We start from the raw sequence: 27822 nt of genomic DNA on the forward strand, positions 1-27822 counted from the left end.
ATGCCCAGGGACCCAACTGCCAGCCAGCTAACATGCTAAGGTTGGGTATTGTCTTTGTCCTGCAGGTGGTGTAGACCTAAAACAGATTTCTGAGTAAGAGCTGGCAGGATCCCATTTGTTTTGCAGAAAATTACTGGGGTGGAGCTGTGCACGCTGCCAGATGTAGGGAGGGCTGTGGTGAGACCCCTGAGAAGGTGGTGCCTTGGGGAGGTGAGGAGGGCATCCTGGGGCGTGGTAACAGTGAGAAGTCTGCTGTGGAAGCCAGCAGGTATTGCAGAACACTCACTGTCCTAAGTACCAGACCCTCACCTGCCCCACCTCCTTCATGTTCACACAGTCCTGAGAAGTCGTGATTGTTGCTAGTGGAGAAGCCTGGCTCCATAGGGTGAGTGGCTGCCAGACCACTGAGCTCTGTGGCTCCAGACAGACCAGGTGCCCAGAGCCTCAGGGTGAGACTGGGATACAGCAGGGTAGGTGAGAGAGGCTGAGCCACCCCTTTCCAGGCTGCCTGGGCCGGCCCTGCTCCAAGGATTTATCTAGCACAGGTGACCTAGAACACCCCCGATAGCCCCCAACCTGCATCACTCCCCTTGCAGGGAAGGGCCTAGCTTCGATGGCTGGTCCTGCCTGCCTCTTTAAGCTCCTTGCTCCTGCCTTCCCAGATGCCTAGGGCCAGGCATTGCTTGGTCTCTATACTTTACAGAAGCAGTCCCTGGACCTGGAATGCCCCTCCTTCACCTTCCCGTTTCCCCCCACGGCCCCTAGTGTCTGAGCAGTGAACCTTGCAGTCTTACAAGATACATTTAAAAGGTCACCACTTTGTGCTTTTCCCTCACCAGCCTACTTCCTCCCACCTTGGCAGAGTTCCTTGTTTCCTCTCCTAGCCCTTTGCATATTCCTCTGATGCAGGCATGAGTCTCTGTCCTCGACTAGAAAGACCCAGTTTTCTATGAGGCTTTGGATCACCAGAGGAGGAGCAGCTGGTCTGAATCTGCATGTGGCTGAGATGCAAGTGACCTCCTGGGGACATGGCCCAGTGGTTCCAGCCTCAGCTTTTATACATCCTTCACCCTGCATCATTTTTGCTAGATCTTTGCATACCCGACCTACTATTTACCTAATATTTTTCTTTACATCTGCCTAGAAAGGAGACTTTATATAGTACCCTAAAGAAAAGAGTCACTAGCCATAAACAGAGGAAGCTAATGGTAAAAGTACATACAATGCAAAAAAAAAAAAAACCCCAAAGAATAATCCTAGTTACATACTATTGCTACTATAAGGCTCTGGAATCTTGGCCTTGTTTTCTATTTGTTAAAAAGCAGGTTAGAATGTAATACAGGAGTGTTAAAGACACCTTTGAACAAATCTAAAGCTTTCTCTGTAAAGTAATCAAAGGATTGAAAGAACACTGAAAAAGAGAAAAATGTTATTACTAAGAGATTCAACATTCTATGATAGTATGAGAAACAGCCTTAACCAAATGAGGAGCAATTTACTGCTTGTTAATTCCCAAGCCTAGAATATGTGAAAGAATGAACACACACACAGGCATATGCACACCTTGTATCTCTCTCTCTCTCCATATCTGCCTATATCTACATATAACTGCTTTATTTCTAATTTTAGTGGTTCATGATTTTACTTTTTAAAATTTATTAGGGTTTTTTCTCTGTGGCCACAAATACAACTACAATCTAAGTTCCATGTGGGCAGAGATTTTGTCTTTTTTCATTCACTGTTACATCCCTAGCCCTTAAGACAACACACAGTAGATGTTCTACAAATATTTGTTTAATGTCAACTGCTGAATATTCAGTTTTTGTAAATGTTCCATAGGCATTAAAAAAAGTGTATACTCTATTCAAGGAGTATAAGAGTTTACATTTATCTAAAAATCAAGCTTATTGATTATATTCTGCCTTTGTCCTTATGTCTAGTAGGCCTGATTTTAAAATATGGACTCTGCAGTACCACCCTATCATTATAATTCTATTTTTTATCAAGTTGTCCTTAGGTTTCTACTGTTTTGTTTTTATGTTTGGTGTGTACAAGCTTATAACCGAGACTTTTGTCGTTACATGACGTCCTTCTTTACCTTTGTCAGTCTTTTTCGTCTTAAATTTCACCTTGTCTGAATTTAATATTACCATTCATACTTACTTTTTGCCCATCTTCTTATTCTTAACCTTTGCTTTCCACTTTAAGTATATTTCTTATAAACAGCATATAACTAGATTTTGCACTTTAACCCAATCTCTCAGCCTCAGCATTCAAATAGAATTTGGCCATTCACATTTAGTGTAATGACTAATACTTAATGTTGTTCCTTCTGTTATTATTATTATTTATTAACATTGTTCTTTTTTCCTTATTTTTATTGGTTTAATCAAATTTATTCCAGTTTCTCCTCCGTGAATGTGAAAGTGCTATTACATTGTCATTGCATTCTTACAGTTTCTTTACCTTTCTCTGTACTCAAAATCTTGCATATTTTCTATATTTTACTTTGAAACAGGATACCAGCTATTTCCCTTAACACCATATGTTCTAGTAGTCTTTCCTAAACCCTCTCCCAAGATTAGCCATTTAGAACACTTTCACTTCTTTTCTTCTCCCGCTCAGGTGAGACCTCTGGGTGTCTCTACCAATCTAAGCTCCCTCTTCTTCTTCTTTTTTTCTTCATTAACCCTTTACTACAAGTCATACTCTTATAGAAGTACATGTGGACTTATGTGAAAAACTCAAATGTATCCAAGAATAAAAAACACAGCACATAAAGTAGTATATGCATCCCAGTGTTAGCACCAGAGGCAGCGGGCGCCCAAGAAAAAGCCTAATTCCTAAAGACGCTGAGAGAGTTTAATGCTTTCAGCTGCAGATAATTATTAGACATTTCCTTGCAGGATGCTCATTCTATTTCAAGAGCCCTATTAACCATTCATATCAGGGGCTGGAAACTGTAGCCAAAGGGTCAAATTTTTCCTGCTAAGGTTTTGTATGGCCTGTGAGCTAAAAGGGTTTTATATTTTCTCATGGGTTGGAGAATATCAAAAGAATATTATTTTGTTACATGTGAAACCTATATAAAATTTAAATTTCAATGTTCACAACAAAAGGTTTTATGGGAACACAGTCATGCCCATTTGTTTACATATTGTCTATGGCTGCCTTTGTGTCACAGTGGCAGAGTTGAGTACTTGGGTCTGAGACCTGATGAGGTGCTCAGTAAACTACAGATGGTGGTAACATAGTTATAACTTGCAGTGCCTCACCCAGTGACACATTTTATTTATTTATTATTTTATTACTGGTGTGTATCCATCACATGAAAACAAGAAAAGTGGACTTCAAATGTCACACTTTTAAGGCTCAGTGGGTATGGATTATTATTTTATCAAATTACATGGCAAAGTACTGTGTTTGTTATTAGTTGTGTTAACAGAATATGAGATACACTGACATCACAATATTCCCAACTCACAGAAAAACAATGTCAAAAAAGAGAAAACTTAAAACAGTATATTTCATCATAGCAGACACGCAAAACAATAAAAAATGAGAATGAGGCTGCAACCAAAGTAGGTTTCTGGGTGGCTCATTTGTCAGCCAAGCAAGGAAAGCCATTTACCAATGGTAAGTTAATTAAATTGTGTTTGATCGAAGCAGCTGAAAGAAGAATCCAGAGAAAATAAGCTTGTTTAAGATTATTAGATTTGGGGCAAAAGCAGTTGCTTAGGTTTGGCCCATGGGCCCTAGTTTGCTCTATGTAATACTAATGAGTTAAGCCACAACTGGTAGGGTATCTGACCACCTTCCAGTGTGAGCCAGTGATAAAGAGCACAGGAAATAAAAACACAGTCTGGAGAGGCTTGGAAATTAGCATCTTCTGTTTTCCAATAACTGTCCTCAGCATCACATATTTACATTATGCTGTTATTTTCTTTCTAGACCATATTACAAAGTGTCTAATTTACTGTTCACTACCAACCTCCCCTACGAAGACAAGAACTTTGTCTATCTTGTTGTATGCCCAGTGCCTGGCACAAACGAAGGAACTCAGTAAACATCTGAATATACGAATGAAGGGTGCCTTTATGGGAAATGGGCTCAGAAGGCCTATATGCCTTAAGCCTCCCTGGTGGAAAGTGCTCACTCAGCACATAGGTATAGTGCCAGGGTCTCCCTTCGTGATGAACTGAGATAGCTCAGAGGCCCAAACCCAGGTTCTAAGAAGGCTAACTGTGCTTGAGGAGTAGATGTGCTGGCCTTGCCCCGAATCACAGAGCAAAGGCTGGGTGCTGGCTCACCATGGTGGTGGAGATTCTGCCCAAGAGACTAGATTTTACCTTTTCAAGATTCTCTGATCTCCCAGAAACTTCTTTGAATAGAGACATGACCAGGAAGCTGACTGGTAGCTGTGATGTGCCCAGGAATCTTTAGAGTCAGCCAAGCATGGTGGGGAAAGAAGAGCACAGGGCACTTCTCTGGCCCCTGCACTGGATAATCACACCCATGAGTCTGCCTGACTCTTACCCCTCCCTCTTCAACCAACACTGGGTGGCTCCTGATAGGGACCAGGGGGATTGGCTCCTGTGCTTCAAAGAGAAATAATGGAGTCCCAGGGAAAAGAGTGGACCCACGCTCCAGGCATTATTATTTTGACTCTAAGAGCTTAAACATGAATAATGATAAAACAATAAGGATGCCGTAGGAGACAAGCACTGAGGTGAGAGCCTTATGTGCAATCCCCCATCTCACCTTCATCTAACCCTGGTGCAGCACTGTGAAAATTCCCACTTAACATGGAAGTCTCACGGCCTGCCCAACTTTTCACACTAGCAGGTGGTAAGGCTGGGAGTAAAGCCCAGGCCTGCACATTGGATCAGTCTGTCAGATGGCTCAGCCCCTGGTCAAGCAAGATGATCTGAAAATCTCTGGGTGATCTGGGGCCTATCAAAGCAAACAGGGCTGCCCCTTTGGAACAAGCCCAGCCGATCACTCATGAGCTGCACTAGCAACACTACCTTCTTGCTTCACCTGATGAGAGTCGGCTCTTACATATGAAGCCACAAGCTATCATGGCTCTTTCAAAACAACCTGATGAGGTCAAGACCATCCTTCGAAGGAATGAACAACTGAGATTAAATGGCTGCCCAAGGTGTACAGCTATTTTGTGGTGCAGCAAGGGCTTGAGCCTACTCTATATGATCTCTAAGCTCAACCTCACCAGGAAGGAAAGTCTCCCACCAAGGAGATTCCAGCTTTTCAAGAGAACGCAGACTTTTTTGACACACTGGGCAAGAACCTGTCTGACAAAGTGGAACTTTCATGACTCAGAGACCAGCTAGTTCTGAATTCAAACTCCAGCTTTACTACCCTGTGACCTTGGGCAGGTCACTTCACATTTCTCAGGCTGGTTTCCAGTCTGGCTGCCTTTGGGGAGGGGACCTGGGTTTGTAGGAAGAAAACTTCCTTACACTGAATAATTATTGCCTTGTTTGAAATTTTTTACCATGTGCACACACTACTTTTCCTAAATATTTGCACATAATTTAATTGATTTAATTGGGGAAAAATGAACATAGGAAAAATAATGACCTCTTCCTCAGGGTTATTAAAAGGTTTCAAAATAAAGTATGTAGCTAGTAAAGGTGCACAGTATATGCTTAATCAATAGAGTGGTGACAGGGTGGAGGGAGGAGGGAGGCAGGCTCATTCCTTCCCTGGGGCCCAGAGGAGAACATGTGGCACAGAAGTCCCAGCCTACAGCCAGCTCCTAGCATTAAGGCAGGTGCCCATTCAGCTAGAGCCTCAGGGGGGTGCGAGTTGAGGGAGCTGCTCCTAGCCTGGGCACCCATGCCCTTTCCTCTCTTGTGGAGCCTTAGGAATCCCCTCTTCCCTGATCAAAGCCCTGGGCTCATAGGATCTCACCTCTGCACATATCCACAGTCACCCCATGCAGCTGTCCCTAGTTGGAGCAAGCCTGTCTCTGCTCAGGGTTGTCTATGTGGGATTTGGACTCAGCTTCTGTGGACTGCCTGCAGTTCTTGTGCTTCCACTTCCAGGCTCCCTGGACTGAGCAGGAAAATGCTGGTGGTCCCAGTGATGCCCCAGGTTGGGGGCAGGACATAGGTCAGCATGTCTCCTGGCCCCTCCCTCAGCCCTTCAGAGGCATGAGTCACTGCGGCCATATGTTTACTTGCTCCTCACAGACTCTCCCTCCCAGTTCTCAAAGGAAGTGACTGCTGCACCGCTGCTGACAGGCCTGAGTGGGAGCAATTAGACCCAGGAGCCACACCAATTGGGATATTATTCTCTCATAGATATTTTACTATAGAATAATTATACTCCAAACACTGCTAATAAATCAGGCTAGACAAACGAGTGACACACACTTTATCACCTTCATCTTCAATCAGCATCTCAGGGCTGGCCTAAGGCTGATGGAGCCCTGAGCAGGCCCCAGCGGCCCCACAGAGCTAAGGCTCCAAGCTCTGGGTCTGGGGCAAGGGAGAGGAAGGGATTGCTCCTCAATCCCCTACTTCAGGGCAGGTCTAGGTACAGGGGCAGGAAAAGAAGAGGGCCAGGGTGGAGCACCCAAGAAAAACCTAAGAAAAGGAGAAAGGGAGGGGAAGGGGCTGCAGTGACAGAATCCCAGACGAGAAAACCCGTGGATTTTTCTCCTAGAGGAGAAAACCTGTGGACGGAGACATGGAGTGGAGGGTGGGAGATGGAAGCCCACCACATGTGACACTGTGGATGGGCCAGATTTGTGCTGGCACCTGCACTAAGCCTGGGGGACCTCATTAGGTTCCTGTGAGGAACTGAGGTGCTTGCTGAAAGCCTCAGGGCAGACCCTGAAGCTCCTGCTAGAAGCCTGAGCCCCCGACAGTGGGGTTGCCAGCACTCTGTGCTCTTCGAGCCAGTCAAAACTCAGTCATGTCCCAGTACAGCTACGGCTGATATGCTCGGGCCCACAGCCAGGGAGCCAGCCAAAAGAGACGGTGAGGTTTGGTTGTCCATCCATCCTGCCTTCAAGGCCCGATGGGCATGGATTCCCACTCAGTGCTGTGTAGACAGCTGCTAGGGATGGATGCCCCATGGGAGGAGATGATTACACCACTTTAGGGGAGACCACCATGTTCTGTCCACCCTAGTGGCAGGCCCATCCCACCCAGCACCGGGCCCAGGTGCTGATGCACCACAGGACCAGCCAAGGGAGGCCCAGGGCCCAGTCTGAGTCTCCGGGGACAGAGCAGGCACCACCCTGAAAGCACAAGGCCAAGGGCCACCCAGCAAGGCACAGCCAGGGCCTCATCCTACCTCAACTAGACTGGCTCACTTACATACTTAAAGCCTGCATCCAGCGATGGTGAACTTCAGGTACCCTAGGTAGCCAGGGGCTGGACCTCCCACTGTGTCAGCTTCCTGTACCTTCCTTCCTCTTGCTCTCTGGCATCCTTAGCCCCTTCCCCTCAGTCCACAGATGAGGAAAGACCTGGCCACCATTAGCCCCTTCCCCTCAGTCCACAGGTGAGGACAGACCTGGCCTGGCACCACTGATGGGCAGTGTTTCCCTCTGGACATGAGCAGCTTCCAGGGGCATGTGGGCAGAGCCCAGCTGGATGGAGGTACAGTGCCCACCAAGGGCAAGAGAGTGGGGCCTGGTCAGGGCAGCAGGCCAGGGAGGCCAGTGCTAACCGCTGCCATCTGGCACTGGATGTGGGGGAGCCCAGACTTGCTCAGACCCATGGGGGTCACATCTATCACATAAATAAGCAGGGGTGGGAGAGCCAGGTGGGGTTGGTTACAGTGGGGGTCCCCCTGCCTAGGTGCTGGCACTGGCTCTGTGACTGACCAGCTGAGAGAACTGTGGCCACTTGACCACAAGGCGTCAGATGCCTTGTCCAGAAACTAGAGGTTGGCACCAGAAGGTCTCTGAGGGCCTTTCTGGCTCTAATCACAGATGTCAGGCCATAGATCCCGGCTGCCCGAGCAAGAAGGAAAGGGGTGTGGGGGCAAGCAAAGGCATGCTCACCCGCTCCACGAGGCCATGCTTGTGCTTCAGCTTGTACACCTTCAGCCTGGGCAGGAAGCTGTCAGCATAGTTCCTGTCCTCCAGCCCATGGAGCAGGATGCCATGGAAGGCTAGCCGGCACGTGTTGGTGTGAATGTCCGCATCTAGCCTGGAGCCAATCACCAGGCACAGCCGAGGGCAGGTGACAGGCTTCTCAAACTCCACCAGGGCCCACTGCTGCCGAGGACAACGGCCCTCTGTGGCCTGGCCGGCCTTCTTGTCGGCCTCATCATTGTTTGTCACTGCTGGTGCCAAATCCTTGGATAGGTACTGCTCCTGGAAGAGGTATTCTTGAGAGAAGTCGAAAGAGTCCAGTATAGGCTCCTGGTCAAAGTTATCTGGAGCAGGGGTGAAGAACATCAACCGGCCCATGACTGTTTCATGGCCCACTGTAATGTGGAACTTGGCCTTGGTTTGCAGGGGCCCCCGGAAATATGGTATCTTTTCCACAGAGATGAGGGCCGCATGGACAGTATGCAGGGACTCAGGGGCACACACCAACCCGCGCTCCAGCAGCTTGGGGTCAAACTGGGTGACGCAGATACCCAGCCGGTCTCCTTGCATAGCTGAAGTGATGGGCATGTGGAACATCTGCATGGACTTTACCTTCTTCACCACCTGATGGGGAGCAAGCAAGAGAGCACATGAAACCAACAAGCCTCGGGGCTGTGGGGAGGAGAGGGGAGCTGCAGCTAGAGAATCCTGGGCTTACCACCACCTGCAGGCACCATGAGGACCAGCCAAGGTGGGTCTGGGGCCCAGGTACACTCTCCTGGATCAGAGCAGGTACCACACTGGAAGCACAAGGCCGAGGGCTGCCAGCAAAGGCCAGGGCCCCACTCTCCAAGTCTCACTGTTCTTCCGGGAGGAAGGCAGGGTTCATAGCAGCCAAATCCCTGACTACCTTAGTTCCCTTCACCCCGGCTCCAATCCAGGCTCCAGTCCCTCCAAGTTCCTCCCTTCCATCAATCACGCCAGCATTTTCCAGCCCTCTGTCCAGGTTTGCCTGCCTCCTCCCTCGAGAATGGCCTCCCCAGCTGCTCAGCTGGCCAAGCTGTGCCCATCTGCCCTCTAAAGCCCAGGACAAACACCACTGCTGTGGAAAGCCTGCCCCAACTCCCAGTGGCAGAACTTGTCCCTGACTCCTTAGTGGTAACCCAGCCCTTCTGAATCCCACAGCCTGCTACACGGTCACTGTCTATTGTGTATCTGCTGCCTGCTGGCCTGTGGGTAGCCTAGGGCAGGAACTCTCTTCATTCATTCAACACATATTCCCAGAGTGCCTATTGTGTGCCAGGCACTGTTCTAGGGGAAGAAATACAATGATCTCTGTTTCCAAAGAGCTTAATATCTAGAAACAACAGCAACAAAATTACCTATATAGGAAAATTTATATATATTAATTCAATTCATATCAATATAAAATTAATATATAAATTGCATGCATGCAATATATATTTTTATATATATATTTTTTACAGACAACATATGCTGTAAAGAAAACAATGCAGGGTGATGTGATAGAGAAGGCCTGGGTGGGGTGTTGGTCTCGCAGAAGTGAGTTTGAGCTAAGACCTTAGCATAAGAAGCAGGTAGCTGTGTGAAGACCCAAAGAAAGACAGCTCTAAATGGGGGAACTGATAAGTGCAAGCCCTAAGAGGGCAGCAGCTTGGTGAGTCTGGGAATACACAGAGGCAGGAGGGCTGCAGCAAGCGTTGGGAGGGAGACAGCAGGGAGGGAGGTTGATATGGTTTGGCTGTGTCCCCACCCAAATCTCATCTTGAATTGTAGCTTCCTTAATTCCCACGTGTTGTGGGAGGGACCTAGTGGGAGATCATTGAATTGTGGGGATGGTTTCCCCCTTACTGGTAGTGAATGAGTCTCACTAGATCTGATGGTTTTATAAGGGGAAACCTCTTTAACTTGGTTCTCATTCTCTCTCTTGCCTGGTGCCATGTAAGACATGCCTTTTGCCTTCCACCATGATTGTGAAGCCTCCTCAGCCACATGGAACTGTGAGTCCATTAAACTTCTTTTTTTCTTAAAATAAATTACCCAGTTTCGGGTATGTCTTTATCAGCAGCGTGAAAATGGACTAATACAGAGGTCAAGGCTTGGGCCCCACAGTAGAGTGCAAGGCCCGGAAGTCACTGGAGGAGTTTAGGCAAAGGAGTAACCTGATCTTATCTCTGTTTCTAAAATATCACTGACTACTATACTGGGCAGATTTCTGCATTCACAGTTTGTAAATCAGGAACAGACATAGAAAAGTCTCCAATAAAAGTTCCTGAAATGAACGAACATTCCTACCTATGATCCACTCTCTCTGAGATGAGAGGAAACTGTGTTCGCGGATTTTTAATGAAGCAGAGAAATATGTAACGTATTTCAGAAAACCTGCCATCAAAAATAGTTAAACTAAAGAGAATGTTGACACTTAGGTTGCATGCATCCCTGTCTACCAAGTCGGGGTGTGCGAACACTCATTTTCTCCCTGGATAAAGGGAGAGTGTGTTGCTAATGGCCCATGAGCCCAGGACCTTTCCTGGAGAGCCATAATACTCAAGTGTTTGTTTAAAGATCATTAACTACCTAACCAGAGGTCAGGGGGCAGAGAAAGTGAGACACACAGTGTCAAAAGCCACAACCAAGATCAATCACAAAGAAACAGAAAACATCTCTGAAATGGTCTGAAAAGGCAACGGGAGAATGAGATTTTTGGGAACATTACTCAGAGTCATTGGAGAGTATCACCTTACACTAAGCGTTGTCTGCCCAGTGAGGTGGGGCCCAGGTCACAACTCTTCCCTCCCAGGCGCCGGCAGCAGCCTGTGCGGCTTTCTAAAACGTTTCTCTGATAAAGCAATTATTTGTCACCAGCTCCTATGTGGGCTCCCATCGTCTACCTCATGGCTTTCAAAGCTTGTCATGGTCCTGCTATGAGCAGGAAGATCCTCTGGTCAGCTGGAATTCTATGGGGACTCCCTGTGACGGGTGGGGGTCTCCAGGTAACCCTGTCACTGCCCCACAAGGCAATCTGCTGAAAAGCCTCGCTCACAGGGCTGAGCCCCCACTCCTTAGCCCAGCCACCAGGAAGCCTCCTCCACACAGCCCAACTCCATAGCCTTTTCGGCCCCACATTCTCCCCAACCCTGAAACCGTAGCCAAGTGACTCTTGAACGATTCCTTGTAAATGCTGTGCTTCTGAATGTCTCTGGGCTTTGCCCCTGTGGCTGCTCCCTGGGATTTCTTCCACTGGCAAATTCCCATTCATCCCTAACCCCTGCTCCCACAGACCTCCTAGATGGGCTTCCCTGATAACTCCAGACATAGCTGACCACCGGAACCTGACTCACTGTTTGGTCACCACTACTTTGCAGGTCAGCCCCTGCCTCTGTGTGCCGACAGATTTCAAACATATACTCAACACGCATGAGCTCACTGCCCCCTCTGCCCCTGAACTACATTATCGATAACTCATATCTACCTGTGGGGTCCTCCCCACCCAGCTCTCCCACCTGCGCCAGCGGGAGGGAGCCGCTGCCTTGAATTTGGCGCACAGTATTCCCTTTCTTTTTATACACAAGTGTGTATGATTGTGTAGTGGCTCACTACATATGTAGTACACATTCCTATTCAGTAATTTGCTTTGTTGTATAAGTTTCTAAACTGTATGAATGAGGCATCATGCCAGTTATGATACTAAAAATCTGTGCACACGGTGCGTGCACCTGCAGCTCATTTGCTGCCGATGCCATCTGCTGCACCCTGTGTATTTAGCACAACCTGGGCTCCTACTGATGTGCACTGGGGGTGTTTCCAGTTCTTTGCTGGAAAATGCTGCAATGAATTTCTTCTGTTACAAGGATCCTGCGTGGGCACATGTGCAAGGGTTTCTCAAGGACACACTTCCTGGAGTTGAACTGCTGGACTGCAGGGTGAGTGGGTGTTCAACTTTGCTAGGTAGATAAATCAACTTCTACCAATAAGGCCCAAGACACCCCATCGATACACATCTGCTCCAACATTTGGCACTGCCAGATTTCTTAATTTTGGCCTATCAAATGTGTATATGTTCCCTTCTAAATCCCGAAACAAGGACTGTGCTCTCCCTATGCTGCATCCTCAATGCCCAGCACAGGGGCTGCTGAGAAACCTGGTTGTGACAGGTCTAGATAAATGCCCAGCCCCTCTGAAGAGAATGACTGCATCAGGTTCTGGAAGAGAAATGCCCCTTGTGGCAAAACCATACCTGGCAAAGCACCGAGCTGAGATTCCAGACCTGCCAGGGCTTGAGCGAGATCCTTGTGTTTATGAGCCTTCCTGTGAGAGAGGGCGGCCAGGGGCCTCATGCTGCCCTGACGCCCCCTCCCGCTCCTCCTCCCTATCAAGCTGAACGCCAAGCCGGCTTTATTCAAAGCATGTTCTCTTTTCAACAGGGCTTGTGTTCTCAGGACTGAAATCATAAAGAATGCCTTACCAGGGCACCATGAAGAGCACAAAGATAAATAACTGTGCAAATCAAGATTTTAAGGGCCTAGACAGGAAATTGTGAAGCAGATAAAGATGGGGACAGGGCAGCGTGGCACTCCCGTGGGTTCTCACAGGCGCATGCAGACAGCATCGCCACACGGGGTGGTCAGCAAGCCCACGCTCATTAAGGGACGCTTCAGAACAGAAGACCCATTTAGAACACCAGAGATAAAGAAAAGTAGATAATTTTACCAACCTAAGAATGAGAAAAACAGACTTTCCTTTCAATCATTTATCTTCTAGCCAACTTTGAGGGCCTCTCTCCATCTACTGAATAACTCACTCCTCAAACATTTGCTAATGTCCACAGAGCGCAGCTGAGGTGGCACATACACATTCTCTCAACACGTGGGTAGCAACCTTCTCTCAGGTACCAGGCCCAGGCCCTGGAATGCCAGCAGGATGAGCAAAACAGAAGTTTTAGACAGTTGGCTTCTATAAAGTCTGCTGGCGGCTAAGGAAGAAAGATGTTAATTAGATCACCACTGAATACATGAGGAATTACGAAACTGTGGGAGGTATTATGAGAAAAAAGGACGAGGTTCCATGACCGCGAACAACTGGGAGACCTAATTCATTGTGGGTAGTCAGGGAGGACTTCCCCGAGGAGGTGGCATTGGGGCCAAGACCAGATGGGTAACGAACCACCCACAGGGATTCCAGGCAGAGGGAAGAGCAGAGCAGGCCTAAGGCCCCGGCCAGGGAAAGAACCAGGCCCCCAGTGGAACTGTGGGTGGCAGGGCTGGCTGGGGTGGGGTGGCCCAGGGAGACAGCAGGTTGGAGACATGGGCCAGCCACCATTGCCATGGGACAAAGCACCAGGAAGACACCAGTGGTGGGGCGCAGGGGATGGCAGAGGAATGACACTGCCAGTTTGCGGTTTTAAAAGATGCAAACTGGCTACACAGTTTGGGGAATAGATTCAGGGGAGGTGGAGAAATAAGAAAGGAAACATGGAAATTAGCAAGGAAGATACTCAGAGTTCAAGACATATTTTGGTGGTAACAGACTAGATGTGGGAACGAGGAGAGACTGGTGTGAAAATAGCTGGTGTGTAAAGAACAGCTAATGTGTAAAGAACAGCTCCCAGGTTTCTAGTTTGAGGATCTGCCTCATGCTAGGTGGGAGCAGGGAGGAGCCACCTTCAGGGGAGGGGAGATGGGAGCTCTGCAAGTGGGAGCTGTCTCTGAGGCTGCTGGAGAGACACAGACGTCTGAGTTCCAGGGGAGGTGGAGACTGGAGCTGGGAGCATACAGACTAACACCCAGCTGCCTTCTTGAATGGCTGATAGGCATCCCAGCTTACTACGCCCAGAACCTAAAGTCTCCTTCAGTCTTCTCTTTCTCCACGGCAACGCTACGATGTCAGGGGAAAAGTCAGGGCTTCCACCCACCCAGACTCTCCTTGTCCTCTCGTAGCCGTAACCAGCCATCAGGAGATAGGGTCGGCTCTATCTTCCAAGCAGGTCCAGTGCCTGACCCCTTCCTGTCCCTGCACTGCCTGCCCTGGTCCCAGCCTCACCTGGCTTGCACTGTTGCCCTCTCCCCTGCAGCCTGTTCTTCCAAGAGCCTGTTCTCCGCAGCCTGTTTTTCCTGTTCTTGGAAGAACACAGATGATGTGACCCTGGGGTTTGCCTCTAGGCTCTCCACTGGCCTCCCATCTCACTCTGTAAAAGCTGAAGTCCTTTCCAGGACTCACAAGGCCAAACAACCCAGCCCCCGTGATGTCTCTGACTTTCTTTGCTGTGATCCCCGACCCACTGTTCACATCCCTTCAGTCATGTGGGCCTTGCTTCCCATTCCCTGAATGTGCCAGGCATGCTCCCGCCTCAGGGCCTCTGCACCTGCCGTTCCTCTCTTCCTCACTTCCTTCCTATCCCTGCTTAGATGCCACTGTATCAGAGCCCCTCCTCAGTCACCCAGCAAGAGATAGGCACTGGCCTATCCCTGCCACTCTCTAGCACCTTGCTCACTTGGTTTTTCATCATAGAGCTTCCCACCACTTGGCATCTCTTTGTTCACTGGCTGTCATTCCCGCATTGGAATAGAACCTCCATGAGAACCAGGCTTTGCTTTGTTTTTTTCCATTTCTATCTGCAGTGCCCAGAGCCATGCCTGGAATGTGGGAGGCCTCAAGACAAGTGGGAAGAGTAACTGAAAGGAGACAAGCCACATGGGTCCTCTCTTGGGGAGCTCCTCCTGGGCCTGAGCTCCACATCCACAGCTGCAGGAACAGGGTGGGCCTGGAGCTGGCCAGGCCCTTGGAGGCTCCACAAAACCCCAAGGGTAAAGAGTCTACCAAATGGGAGGATAGGGCTGGGGCCTGCTGCCCAGGGGCCCCCAGTGTCCCAGGCAGGGTATGCAGTGAGAAGGGCAGCAGAGAAGGCTGGGAGGCGGAATGGGGAGAGGCGCTGCTGCCCTATACCACCAGGGTGGCCTCTAGGAGGCCCGTTCCCTGAGCCTAGCTCCCCAGAGGGCATGGGTGGTTGCAGAGGCTCTCCCTCACATCCTTCCCATCCCTCCAGCACCAAGCACTTCTGAGGAAGGAGGGAGGGAGGAACACATCAAACAAGCAAACACTTTTTAAAACTCAAGTTCATGCTTGCTAAGCAGTTTGGTCCTTTCTGATTAACAAAGAAGCTTCGCCATCCTCTGGGCCAGTTATTCTTCATAAAAAACCCCACAGGCAGGTCAATATTTTGACATTCAATTTTATGGATGAAGAAACAGAGGTTTTTGATGTCTCCAAGGTCACAAAACAAATAGGCTGAGACTTGGGACAATAAACACTGGGACTGCAAGGCAGGCTTGATGTTCCACGGCCTCGGCTCCGACAGTTGAGCAGAACCACACCCTGCCCTGCCAGGCTCAGGGCTCAGCCAGTCAGGGTGCTGGCAGCAGGCAGCTGTGGCTCCTGAGTGATCGACCGTGTAGAGCCCACACAGCCTGAGCCCAAAAGGATGGCTCCTGGGGAAGGAGCAGAGAGGGAAGACTCAAAACAGGGGACTCCATGCCACCACCATGACTCCCACATCAATGCCAACGGGCAAGTGAGATGAGCCCCCTTTCTCAGGTGAGGAAGCAAAGCCCAGGAGAGTCAGTCTTGCCTTGAGACTCAGGTGTGGCAGAGGCAGGTTCAGTCTAGGCTGTCTCACCTGGAAGCTCAGGCCGGCAGCTGCCCTGGGGAAGGTCAGCAGCAGCCCTTTCCCTGCTGGACCAGCCCACGGAGTTTTCAGAGCTAACTCTCAGCTGCATCCCTCCCTCCCACCCTCTCATGTTTCCTGTTTTTGGGTAGCACAATATGCCCAGTTTGCTGATCAAGTGGATGAGAGAACAAAGGAACACCCCCTTCTGACTGCTCCCAGGCCCGATGAGCTCGATACTCCTGGCTTTTCGACTGTCTGCAACTTAGTTTTCTGGTGTTTTGAGGATTCTGCATGGTAGTGTGCCCAGCATGATCTGATCTCCCTTTACCATGCACTTTCTGAGGCTACCGAAAACGTCCAGCAGGAACAGTTTGAGGTAGAGTCATCCTGTGCTCACCTCTGTTCTCCACAGCATCTTGCATGAAATAGTAAGCACTCACCTGACGTGCACACAAGCTGCATTATGTTACCACAGGGCCGATACAGAAGACAGAGAAAGAGCTGGATACCTATGATGGGGAAAATCTTTACACACCTGATTCCATTCACTTCTAATGACAGTGGCTAATGATGATCTCACATTACAGACAAGGAAATTGAAGCCCCCAGAGGTTAAGACATTTATTCAAAGCGTGCAATCTGCCTGTCATTGAAGCACATATTCTCTTATTACATCACACCACAAAAACACACTCACTCCACCACAGAAGTCCAAGATGAAACACAATTCAGCACAGCGATGTCACTAACATGGGCACTCCTTCTGTCAGGTAAGAAATGGACAGCCTACACCATCACAACAAACTGTAAAGGAACAGCAGTGTTGGGGGGGGCGTCCCTCCAGCATTTTACAGAATCAACAGATGCTTGAGTGAAGCAGGTAACAGACTTGTGCTTAGCAGCCTTTCTGACGTGCAGAGATTTTGTAATAATGTACCAACTATAATAAGATTGGACCTCTATTATCCATTTTGTTCCACTAATGAGCCTGGAAGCTCCTGGTTGTGCCAAGGGCTAGGGTTGGGACCTTGCAACTTCATCATTGTAAATCGGACAGGAAAAGAAACACACAAGGTTTGACACTAATAAGCTTACAGCAGGATCAGTTACTTCAATTCAAAGAGGTTCAGACTGGAGGGGAAAAATGAAATAAGCTTTTAAAGATCAGTCTAGGTTTGGCTCCATCAGACCTAACCAATTTTGTTTAACAAGGTTTCAATTTGGCTGCTCTTATTTCTCCCTCTTCTTCGACCTAGGCTGGGTAAAGATAAGACATTTTCCCCCGCCTAATGCATTTAATCACATCTCACACACAAGAAGTCAAACCTAGGGCTATGCATGAGGACAGAGCAGTGCCGCCCCTGCAGGTTGAGATCCCAGCTCCCCAGTACCACCTCTGGGGCTGCGAGAGGGAACCTCAGGTCACCTGTTCAAGACTAGCCTGGCCAACATGGTGAAACCCCATCTCTACAAAAGTATAAAAATTAGCCGGGGATTATGGTGGGTGCCTGTAACCCCAGCTACCTGGAATGCTGGGGTGGGAGAATCACTTGAACCCGGGAGGCGGAGGTTGCAGTGACCTGATATTGTGCCATTGCACTCCTGCCTGGGTGACAGAGCAAGACTCCGTCTCAAAAATAAAAAATGCTCAATGGAGCACTTTGGATTTTGGATTTCTGGATTTCAGATGCTCAACCTGTTAGGCATATCATGCTAATATTCCAAAATCCAAAACAATCTGAAATCGAAACACTTCTGGTCCCAAGCATTTTGGATAAGGGACATTCAACTTATATAGACTTATTAGTGTATATAGTAGCATCATGTTTGTGGTTAACTTACTACTTGCCTCCCTCCTGCAGCAATATATTGGTGACATCTATTCATATTTGTGTGTATGTACCTATATATACTACCATACACATGTATGTGTATATAACGTGTATATATATACACATATATACAGCTGTCAAAAAATATACAATAACATATATATGGTATTCTTTTTTTGACAGCTCTATAGTATTTCTTTATATGAAAGCTCTACCTGTCATTCATCCATACCCTTAATGGACATGTGAGTTGCTATTTATACTACTAGAATGATTTCACAGTGGTCATTTCTTTATGCATCAAATTGTATATATACATAGGGGTTTTCTAGCATAGATATCTGGATGAGAAACTGTAGTGTTGTGGGACACAGTTTCGGTTTTACTAGGTCTTGTAGATTTTTCTCTAAAGTGGCTGGTTACACTTCCACCAGCAGTACAAGAAATAACCTCTTCCCCACACCCTCCCCAGCACCTGAGGCTATAGGCTTTAACATTTTTGCAGTCTGATAGATAAGGTGTGCTGACCCATTGCTATCTTAGTGGGCAGTTTCAAATTACCAGGAACAAGTCCCTCCTAGAAGGGGGTCTCTGGAGTCTCTCCAACATCTAGTGTTCCACCCACAACTCCTAGGGGTGGCAAAGTGCATGTACCTCAGTCACTATGTGAGCCAGGTGCTCAGTGACGCAATTCTGAACCCCACACAACTCTTTAGGAAGGGGATATGCATGGAGGAGAAGGGAAGAAAGGAAGGGGGATGCATTGAGGAAGGGGAGGGAAGAGGGGAGATGCACTGAGGAAGTGGGGGAAGAGGGGAGATACACTGAGGAAGGGGAGGGAAGAGGGGAGATGGACTGAGGAAGGAGAGGGAAGAGGGGAGATGCACTGAGGAAGGAGAGGGAAGAGGGGAGATGCATTGAGGAAGGGGGAAGAGGGCAGATGCATTGAGGAAGGGGAGAGGAGGGGAGATGCACTGAGGAAGGGGGGAAGAGGGGAGATTCACTGAGGAAGGAGGAAGAGGGGAGATGCATTTATGAAGTGGGGAAGAGGGGAGATGCATTGAGGAAGGGGGGAAGATGGGAGATGCATTGGGGAAGGGGTGGAAGAGGGGAGATGCATTGAGGAAGAGGGGAAGGGGGAGATGTACTGAGGAAGGAGGAAGAGGGGAGATGTACTGGGGAAGGGGGGAATGCACTGGGGAAGGGGAGAAGAGGGGAGATGTATTGGGGAAGGGTGGGAAGAGGGGAGATGCATTGGGGAAGGGGTGGAAGAGGGGAGAGGCATTGAGGAAGGGGGGAAGGGGAGATGCACTGAGGAAGGGGAGGGAAGAGGGGAGATGCACAGGGAAGGGGGAAAAGGGGAGATGTATTGGGGAAGGGGGGAAGAGGGAGAGATGCACTGGGGAAGGGGGGAAGAGGGGAGATGCACTGGGGAAGGGGGGAAGAGGGGAGATGCTCTGGGGAAGGGGGAAGAGGGGAGATGAGCTGAGGAAGGGGGGAAGAGATGAGATGCACTGAGGAAGGGGGGAAGAGGGGAGATGCACTGAGGAAGGGGGGAAGAGGGGAGATGCACTGAGGAAGGGGGGAAGAGGGGAGATGCACTGAGGAAGGGGGAAGAGGGGAGATGCACTGAGGAAGGAGGGAAGAGGGGAGATGCACTGAGGAAGGGGGGAAGAGGGGAGATGCACTGAGGAAGGGGGGAAGAGGGGAGATGCACTGAGGAAGGGGGGAAGAGGGGAGATGCACTGAGGAAGGGGGGAAGAGGGGAGATGCACTGAGGAAGGGGGGAAGAGGGGAGATGCACTGAGGAAGGGGGGAAGAGGGGAGATGCACTGAGGAAGGGGGGAAGAGGGGAGATGCACTGAGGAAGGGGGGAAGAGGGGAGATGCACTGAGGAAGGGGGGAAGAGGGGAGATGCACTGAGGAAGGGGGGAAGAGGGGAGATGCACTGAGGAAGGGGGGAAGAGGGGAGATGCACTGAGGAAGGGGGGAAGAGGGGAGATGCACTGAGGAAGGGGGGAAGAGGGGAGATGCACTGAGGAAGGAGGGAAGAGGGGAGATGCACTGAGGAAGGGGGGAAGAGGGGAGATGCACTGAGGAAGGGGGGAAGAGGGGAGATGCACTGAGGAAGGGGGGAAGAGGGGAGATGCACTGAGGAAGGAGGGAAGAGGGGAGATGCACTGAGGAAGGGGGGAAGAGGGGAGATGCACTGGGGAAGGGGGGAAGAGGGGAGATGCACTGAGGAAGGGGGAAAGACAGGAGATGCACTGGGGAAGCGGGGAAGAGGGGAGATGCACTGAGGAAGGGGGAAAGAGGGGAGATGCACTGGGAATGGGGAAGAGGGGAGATGCACTGAGAACGGGGAAGAGGGGAGATGCACTGAGGAAGGGGGAAAAGAGAGGAAATGCACTAAGGAAGCAGGGAAGGGGTGGAGGAGGTCTAGGCACCCTGCTATTCCTGCTCATCGGGCTCTCCTCCAGGGCTCTGCTGCCTTTGGAACCCTACCAAACATGGGTTCCTGGCAGCCCCTGAGACCCTGCTCTGCCCACCTGGCCGGGTCCTTCAGGGCCCCTCCACATGATGGGGAGTTGTGTTGGGCAGGAGTCTCTTCTATCCAAAAATTCCATGAGGCCTCAGACAAAACACCAATTGTCCACTGGGGTGGGCACCAGGAAGACCAGTGTGCAGGGATTCTTGCATAGCCATGAGAAAGGTTGCTGGGCACAGTCACCTACAGATCAGAGATGACTGTCTGTCCATCTGATCCCTGCCCCTACCCCCTTGTGCCCAGGCTGGGCTTGGATTCCCAAGTGTCTGTAAGGCCCTTGCACACAGCATGGCTAGCGTTACCTGGAGTCCCACGGGAACACTGCTGCCCTGCCCAGCTCTCCTCACCCCTGTGGCACTCTGTACCCAGCTGAATCCCACCCACTCTGAGACCTCAGGGGTCTCCCGACCAGCTCACGACACCTGCTCTAGAGTCTCCAGGCAGACCAGGATGCTCCTCAAGCCCTGTAACCCGTTAGCATCTGTCCAGCGTGTGCCTATGAGCTCTGTTGTTTCCTGGATGTCTCCCCCGCTGGGCAGACAGCCCTGGATAGACAGGCTGGGTTTATTTTGCTCACCACCGATCCCCAGCACAGTGCCTGCCACATGGGGTGCACTCTGGGAGGAGGAGAATGATCTGGCTTTCTACCACGTGGCCCAGCAAAGGCCCCTGCCCATCCTTGGTGATGTTACAAACAAACCCTCGTGATTAACCTCCCAGTCGCTGCAACAATGGAAAACCATAAAAGTGATAAGGGGCCTACCAGGGAGCTTCACCAGGGAGTTTTACGCTCCTCCTCCCAGCCACCCCATGTATTTGTCATCCCATAAAACTTGAAATGAATTACAGCAATGCTGGATTCTTCTGTTTTCTATACAACTGAGACTTTGTTTTTTTTTTTTTTTTTTTTTGAGACGGAGTCTCGCTCTGTTGCCCAGGCTGGAGTGCAGTGGCCAGATCTCAGCTCACTGCAAGCTCCGCCTCCTGGGTTTACGCCATTCTCCTGCCTCAGCCTCCCGAGTAGCTGGGACTACAGGCGCCCGCCACCTCGCCCGGCTAATTTTTTTTTTTATTTTTTAGTAGAGATGGGGTTTCACCTGGTTAGCCAGGATGGTCTCGATCTCCTGACCTCGTGATCCGCCCGTCTCGGCCTCCCAAAGTGCTGGGATTACAGGCTTGACAGACTTTGTTTTTAATGCCATCCCTGGGCTTTTTAGGCGGTAAGGAATCCTTAGGAGGTAAGCCAAGGGATCCAGCTCTGTTTTCAGGGCTGAGCCAGAAAAGCCATCACCGCCATGGAGTAGCGAACAGGACCTCACCTGTGGGCCCTGGAATTGAGTAAAGAGCCCAGGTGGGTCTGGGTCTTAAAGGAATGGATCCAAGGTGGACAGAAAGATCCCCACAATTCCAGGGCTACCCTGTCCTTCAGCCAGGTTTATGAAAGCCCAGCACTGGCCATATCCCTCCTATGTGTGGCTCCCACAGCTCCCACCCCTCAGGGCAGGCTGCTGGATGGGCACACAGGCCTGTGGCCATCTGGCTGGCTCCTGAGCACTCTTCGGCACTGCCCTCAGCACCCTATGCTTGGGCCAAGTTCAACTCATGGCCTAGATGCCTGATGGTGCCTCCCAGCCCTGTGCCTGGGCAGAGCTGGCTTCCTGACTGCCAGGCCCCTCCTTGTCCTTCCAGCCTTACTCCAGCTAGAGCAGGCCATGGTGCCCACCCACCTTGGCCCCCACAGTCCCCACCACTTAACCCCCACTTTACCTCCGACATTTGCTATGCAGCCATCCCTTTAGCTCCTGCCTCCTGTCCAGACTGAGAGCATCAGTGGGGTGGGGTGGGGCTGGGTGGCACTAATCTCTTTCCTTAGCACAGGGGAGCATGCTCAGGAACATCCATCAGACTCAACTGATGATCCCCTGCACCCCAGTGCAGCTGTGCAGGGGCAATATCACTTGGACTCACACCCTACAGGAGCACCAGCCTGTGGCTGCCGGCACCAGAGCATCAGCAAGGCCAGACAAGGGTGTGAACAGCAAGCTAAGGGCAGAGACAGGGGCCCCAGGGAAGCTGCCCAGCAGCTGAGCCTGGGCCTTACTCTCCCTCCGTTGGTGCTGAAGGGGGAAAGTTGAAGGCATTCAGGCCCATGACAGTAATGATAAGAAGAAACAGGGAAGAAGAAAACAGAATGATCACTGTGAGAGTGAGCCAGGAGGGTTAGAGGGGGGTGCCAAGGATCACATTGGGACTCAGTCACCCAATTGAGCTGAGCTGCCACTGCGAGCCTCCTGAGACACAGGTTATCCCATTCCAAGCCCAAATCCCAGGGACTGAGGTGGCTGCAAAAGGGGGCTGCTAGGTCTGGGATGTATTTCCAAATTCAACCTGCCACTATTTCTTGAGGTAGATCAAAGAAAAAAAGAATGCCATCTACATTGTTAATCCCTGTAAAATGGCAAGGCACTCTCACCTGGCATGGTGCTGTGAGGCCTCAGTGGACACTGGATACAAGGCTCGGAGTCCCCACAAGGCCAGCCCCACCCCCTGAGGGGCAGTTCCCTACGTGCCACCAATATGGCATAAAAGCCTTTGTAATCCAAGGGATGTAAAGCAGTGGTGGCCCTAAGAACTGACTTTCTCTCTAGGTTTATTCTTTTGCTTATAATTTCTGTTTATTACAACTTTAGCCTTACGGACAAGAAACTACAACAGCTTTATGACATTCCATTGTTATCCTTATAACTTGCTGGAAGGGCAGGCATGCAATGGGCTTATGGCCCGCTCCTTGGTCCTGGGGTGTACCAGGGCATCTAATTTGCACCCCACACCCCATCCCATGGTCTGGACCTTGCCCACCTGCATTCTGACATCTGGCTAGCACATGTGGCTTGAGGCTTGGGCTCCTTCTACTCCACAAGATGGCTGTTAGACTGTGATTATGTTTAGAACCAGAATCACCCCTGCACTCACCTCCCACCCCACTTAGGCCTGCCCCACTTCTGTGGGTGCCCACTCTCAGCAGTGAGCATGCTGGACTTGGGGCCAGATTCACTGAGGTTGGAGCTGTGGCTCCAGCTCTGAGCTGTGGGCAAGTTCTGTAACTTCTAGACTTCAGTGTCTTCACCAGTAGACTGGGGATACCAGGCCCTAGCCACAGGGATTCTGTGAAAATTGAAGGAGGCAGTATGTGCTCAGGGTCTCCCTGAGCCCTGGTAAGTACCAGGTCCTCAGTGAACTGTGGTGGCCCCCAGCCCTCATTCATGGTTCAAGCCTCAGCCTTTGGCTCCTTCCTCATGGGCGACATTCTCATAGCCCATGAGCCAACAAATCCCGGAGTTCGCCTCCCTCTCACCCACAGTCTCTTTCTGGTCACTAGGCCTCACTTCTTGCTCAGATACCCATAGCAGCCACCCCCTCCTCCATGTACTGCCAGGTCACTTCCCTGGTATAGAGCCCAGGTCAGGCTAGGTCCTCAATGAAACCTGCCAGGGCTCCAGGTGCCCTGGTGCTCACTGCCCTAGCTGGTACTCACCCCTGGCCTTCCTCCTGCATCTGTGCAGTGCTCTCCAGAGCTCACAGCTGGTCTCCCAGCACACTTCCTTTCTCTGTCCTGCTCTTTATCTTTGTGGAATGTCCTCCTGCTCATCTTTCCCAGAACTCAGTCTTCAAGGCCCATCTCCCTTATTCCTTCCATTGGCTTTAATTCAACATGCTCATGTAGCACCTACTCCATGGCAGGCCATGTGCTGGCCTTGGGATGTGGCGGAAGCCATGCCCTTGCCCTCTGAACTCCAGACTCACTGGGGAGACAGATGTATAAAGTATATTTAGAATACGAAGTGTTGAGTACTAAAAGGGAGCCAGCAGAGAGGAGGACATCTGAATTGGGTCTGGAATGACAATGACATACAAACGAGATTGGCAGAGAGAGGGACAACCTTGGGGGGGAATGGGAAAAGTGCAGAGAGATGCCAGGGCAGGCCTGAGGCAGAGTTCTTGATACCTCCTAGGAGAGCCCTGTGCAGGTGTACACAAGAAGATTGTCAGTACAGCACAGGGAATACTCAGAAAGATAGGGCAGCAGTCTGAAAGTCCATCAGTGGGGACATGGCAATGTGTGACATGAGGTGTCCACACTGACAAGCACACGTTGGGGTCAGGCAGTGTGGGAGCTCTGTGTGTAGTAATGAGGCAAAGTCTCTGAGAATCCATGTGGGGCATGGCCAGAAAGTGCAAACACTGCTCAGAATATGATGCCACACATTTACACAACGGTGCTGTGCATTTCTGTGAGCACAGTGCATAGAAAAGGGTTTGGAAGGATAAACCCAAAAGAATTAACACGATCTCCTCTAGATGGGAGGCCGGGATGGGGTGTGATGCAACAGACCTCCTTTTCCCTTAACTGAAAGGTTTCACTTTTGCTACAGGAAATTCATGAATTGGTTGTGTGATTAAAACTTAACTATTTAAGAATAAAAAGACAGATTTTCTAGTCAATTAAATGTAATAGAATCCAGTCAATCAGTTTACTCAATACAGACTGACAGTCTACTCTGAGGCAGACTCTGGGGGAGGCCAGCCCTGGGCTGAGAGGAGGAAACGGAGTGGTCAGGTGCTGGGAGGAAGAGAAGCACTTCTGAGTCACCTGGCTGGGTCTGTCACACTGCTGGTTTGAGTCTCGCCTTCCCCAGCAACACCTAGAAGCCACCACCATAGGATGAGGAGCCAGAATGCCCAACCCACATGAGAAAATCGAGGTGCCCCTTGCTGAGGTCACTGGCCCAAGATGGGAGACTCTCTTTTCCCTCCACCTACAGAAAGAGCTGTACTACCTGCCAAGATGGGCGGGCAAAAGAGATGGTGGGAGTCTCTCAGTTCTCCACAAAATAAAAAGGGCAAAGCAGTAAAGTGTGAGGTGCAATCCAAGCTTCACGCAGTGCCTGGCCCAGCAGCCAGAGAGCAGGAGGACACCCCAGGCTGGGCCCAGGAGCCAGGCACTCTGAAGACACCAATATGTTTTGTACTAAACTTGAGGGTACCAGCCCTAACTCTGAGGTGCCTGGGGGCAAGCATCTGTTCCTCACTGCAGTTGTCTGAAGACAATGACAAACCCCTCATGCTTCTATCCCTCAACACCCCATCCAGATCCTCCCCCAGCACCACTCAAGATCACACTGGTCCAGCCTTTTTGGAATGCTCTCATCATTTCTACATTTCTTGTCCAAGAATTCCACCTCTAGGAAACTCTCCAAAAGTCAAAGGTGGATTACTGAAATATTCACCTTAGTATGATAAAATATTCACCTTATTTAGGATAGCCGAAAGATGGAGACAATCTAGTTGCCCAACAATAGAGGAATGGCTAAATAAAACAGCAGGCAAGGTGTGACATAATAAAATAAATGAAGCACTTTTATGAGCATGGAAAATGCTTTCTCTGTAATATTGAACCAATAATCAAGGTATAAAAATGTATCTAAAATACAGTCTTAACTACAGTTAAGGGGGAGGTTTTTTCTGTTTCTTTATACTCCACAAAAATGTCTAAAGTAATCATACATTGCTTTGATACATGAAGAAAAGGTTCAAAAAGAAATACCTAAACTAAAAGAGAAAGACCATCCCACCAGGTTGTAGCTCGATGTTGTGCCTGGCTCCTAAGGCTGCAGACTCTTAGGAATTCCTCCCCATGCAAACATCCTTCCTGGAGAGCCTGCTGCAGAACAGGCCTTCTACAGGGCACCTGAGACCACTCTCTCCAACCCTCACCACTACCTGACACCTGAGGAAATCGAGAGTCAGTAGCCTGCCCAAGGCCCCTCAGCTGGTAAATGGTGAAACTCGGACTCAAGCCCAGCAAGTCCTGACTGAAGTGGGAGCTCATCAAATCTGGAACAAAGTGAGGAAGCTGTCACAAAAGACAACTTGGATGTCCTCAGCAAGGCTCAAGAGGGGGATCATTCCCCCCTTCCCCCTTCCCCAGGAACAAAAGCCTGGCTGAGTCTGCAGAGACTGTATGGCACGGGCAGCAGTGACAGCTCTGGGCCCCAGGCCCATCTGGGATGATGCGTCCCACCTTCAGGCAGAGAGTAGGTCAGCGAGGGATGCTGGGGGCCTGCCCTGCCTGTGTGAAGAACAAGTGCACAGACTGGCCGTTCTCTCTCTTTGTTATGAAGCTTCTTTCTAACCATGAAAGAGAGGTCAAGGTACAGTCTGTCTGGGACGGAGAGGCAGTCTTGAGTTTGAGGTCTGGAAACAGCAACAGGAAGGTCACCCTGTGCTAAGGATGTTTTCTTCTATTTTCTATTTCTTCTTCTTCATTTTCGAAGTTTAGCCTTTAGTATTAGCATATTTAAAACTTAAGGAAATATTCAATGTCTCCATTTTAAACTCAAAAAATCACCTGGTATTAACTGCACCAAACAGAATTGAGGGCCTGGAACAGCCAGACCATGCAAAGCCCCAGCTGTGCCCCACAGGCGGGCAGAGCAGCTGGTAGAAAGTTGCACTCTTCTGTCGTGCAGGATGGAATGGGTTGGAAGTTGGCTATCAGAAAATAAAAGAGCAACCAACTTTCCCCTCTTGGATCTCTCTCCCTCTTCCCTGGGATCTCTCAGGGAAAGCACTTAGCAACTCCATGGAGTGAGGCACCCACTGAACCACATGAAATCTGTATTTTCCATGGGACCTGGAATCCTTGAGTGCAAACAGTGTGCTGACATCCCAATACATGGAGGGCCAGGAAGTCCTGAAAGACAGCATGATATGTTTCTCTTTCCCACAGAGAAGCCCCCCATTCCATGGCAGAGAAGAAAACATCCCTGAGGCTAACTGCTAGAAGCACAGAAATTCTTTTAAATACCAAGTTTTGGACTTTAAGATTCATGGAAACTTTGCATTCTATGCCATAATAGATTCATGTTTGTTTTAACATAAAAGTGGAGTTTGGAATTAAATGCCCTTGGGAAAACGGACACTGTAGAAAACTCATCTGCTGGCCCTTCGGCATTCAGTCCTGGGCACATGATAGCATTCACCCCACTCCCAGCCCCAGAACAAAAAGAATGCAAGGTGAGGATGAATTCAGCTGAAGGAATCCAGGCTGTGAGAGGTCTGTGTCCATGGCTACACATGCCTCCTTCCCCAGAGGGCATGGAGGCCAGTGGGGAGCCCACTGCCCCTTCAACGATCTGGTTTCTGCAGCAAGCCTCTGCCGCACGGAGGGAGGCACTGAGACTCAGAGATACACCCATACCTTTTGATCCTGCATCCTCACTCTGCTGAAGGAACACCAGGCTGCTCCAACACAGGCTGACCCTACTGAGAGAATGGGCTGGCATTCAACATGGCAGCTACCCAAGTGATTTTCCAGGGTCATGTTTACTCTCCATGATCTGCCCTGGGGGCTGGCTCCTTCAGGGGAGGAAGTGCTGCAGCTCTGGAATGAATCATGCTGGCTGGTTCTACTGCCTCCTGGCCAGCCAACTTTGGGCTCTTCACCCCTGAGTCTCAGCTTCCTTGTTAGTAAAAAGGGGATAATAACACCTGTGGGGCTATGGCGAGAAGTCAAGGCCAAGCACAGCACCTAACACTCAGGTAAGAGTAATTCTTGTTAGGATTGACAGAGTGAAATTAAAAGACTAGGGCTGGGAGGGCAGGGAAGCACTGCACCTGTGAG

At 49.9% G+C, this 27822-nt stretch overlaps 1 protein-coding gene across 3 annotated transcripts in view; it reads right to left on the reverse strand.

Moving 5' to 3' along the window:
* Nucleotides 1–27822, reverse strand: part of EEFSEC (eukaryotic elongation factor, selenocysteine-tRNA specific) — a 256751-nt gene that overhangs the window by 57034 nt on the left and 171895 nt on the right. For all 3 annotated transcript variants that reach the window (XM_017885003.1, XM_017885004.1, XM_017885002.1), the window contains one exon: nucleotides 8042–8698. In XM_017885003.1, coding sequence (XP_017740492.1) covers nucleotides 8042–8698 — 657 coding nt within the window. The remainder of the gene's footprint in view (nucleotides 1–8041; nucleotides 8699–27822) is intronic.

This window comes from Rhinopithecus bieti, unplaced genomic scaffold (assembly GCF_001698545.2).
Source record: "Rhinopithecus bieti isolate Rb0 unplaced genomic scaffold, ASM169854v2 scaffold_13262, whole genome shotgun sequence".
Classification (NCBI taxonomy): domain Eukaryota; kingdom Metazoa; phylum Chordata; class Mammalia; order Primates; family Cercopithecidae; genus Rhinopithecus; species Rhinopithecus bieti.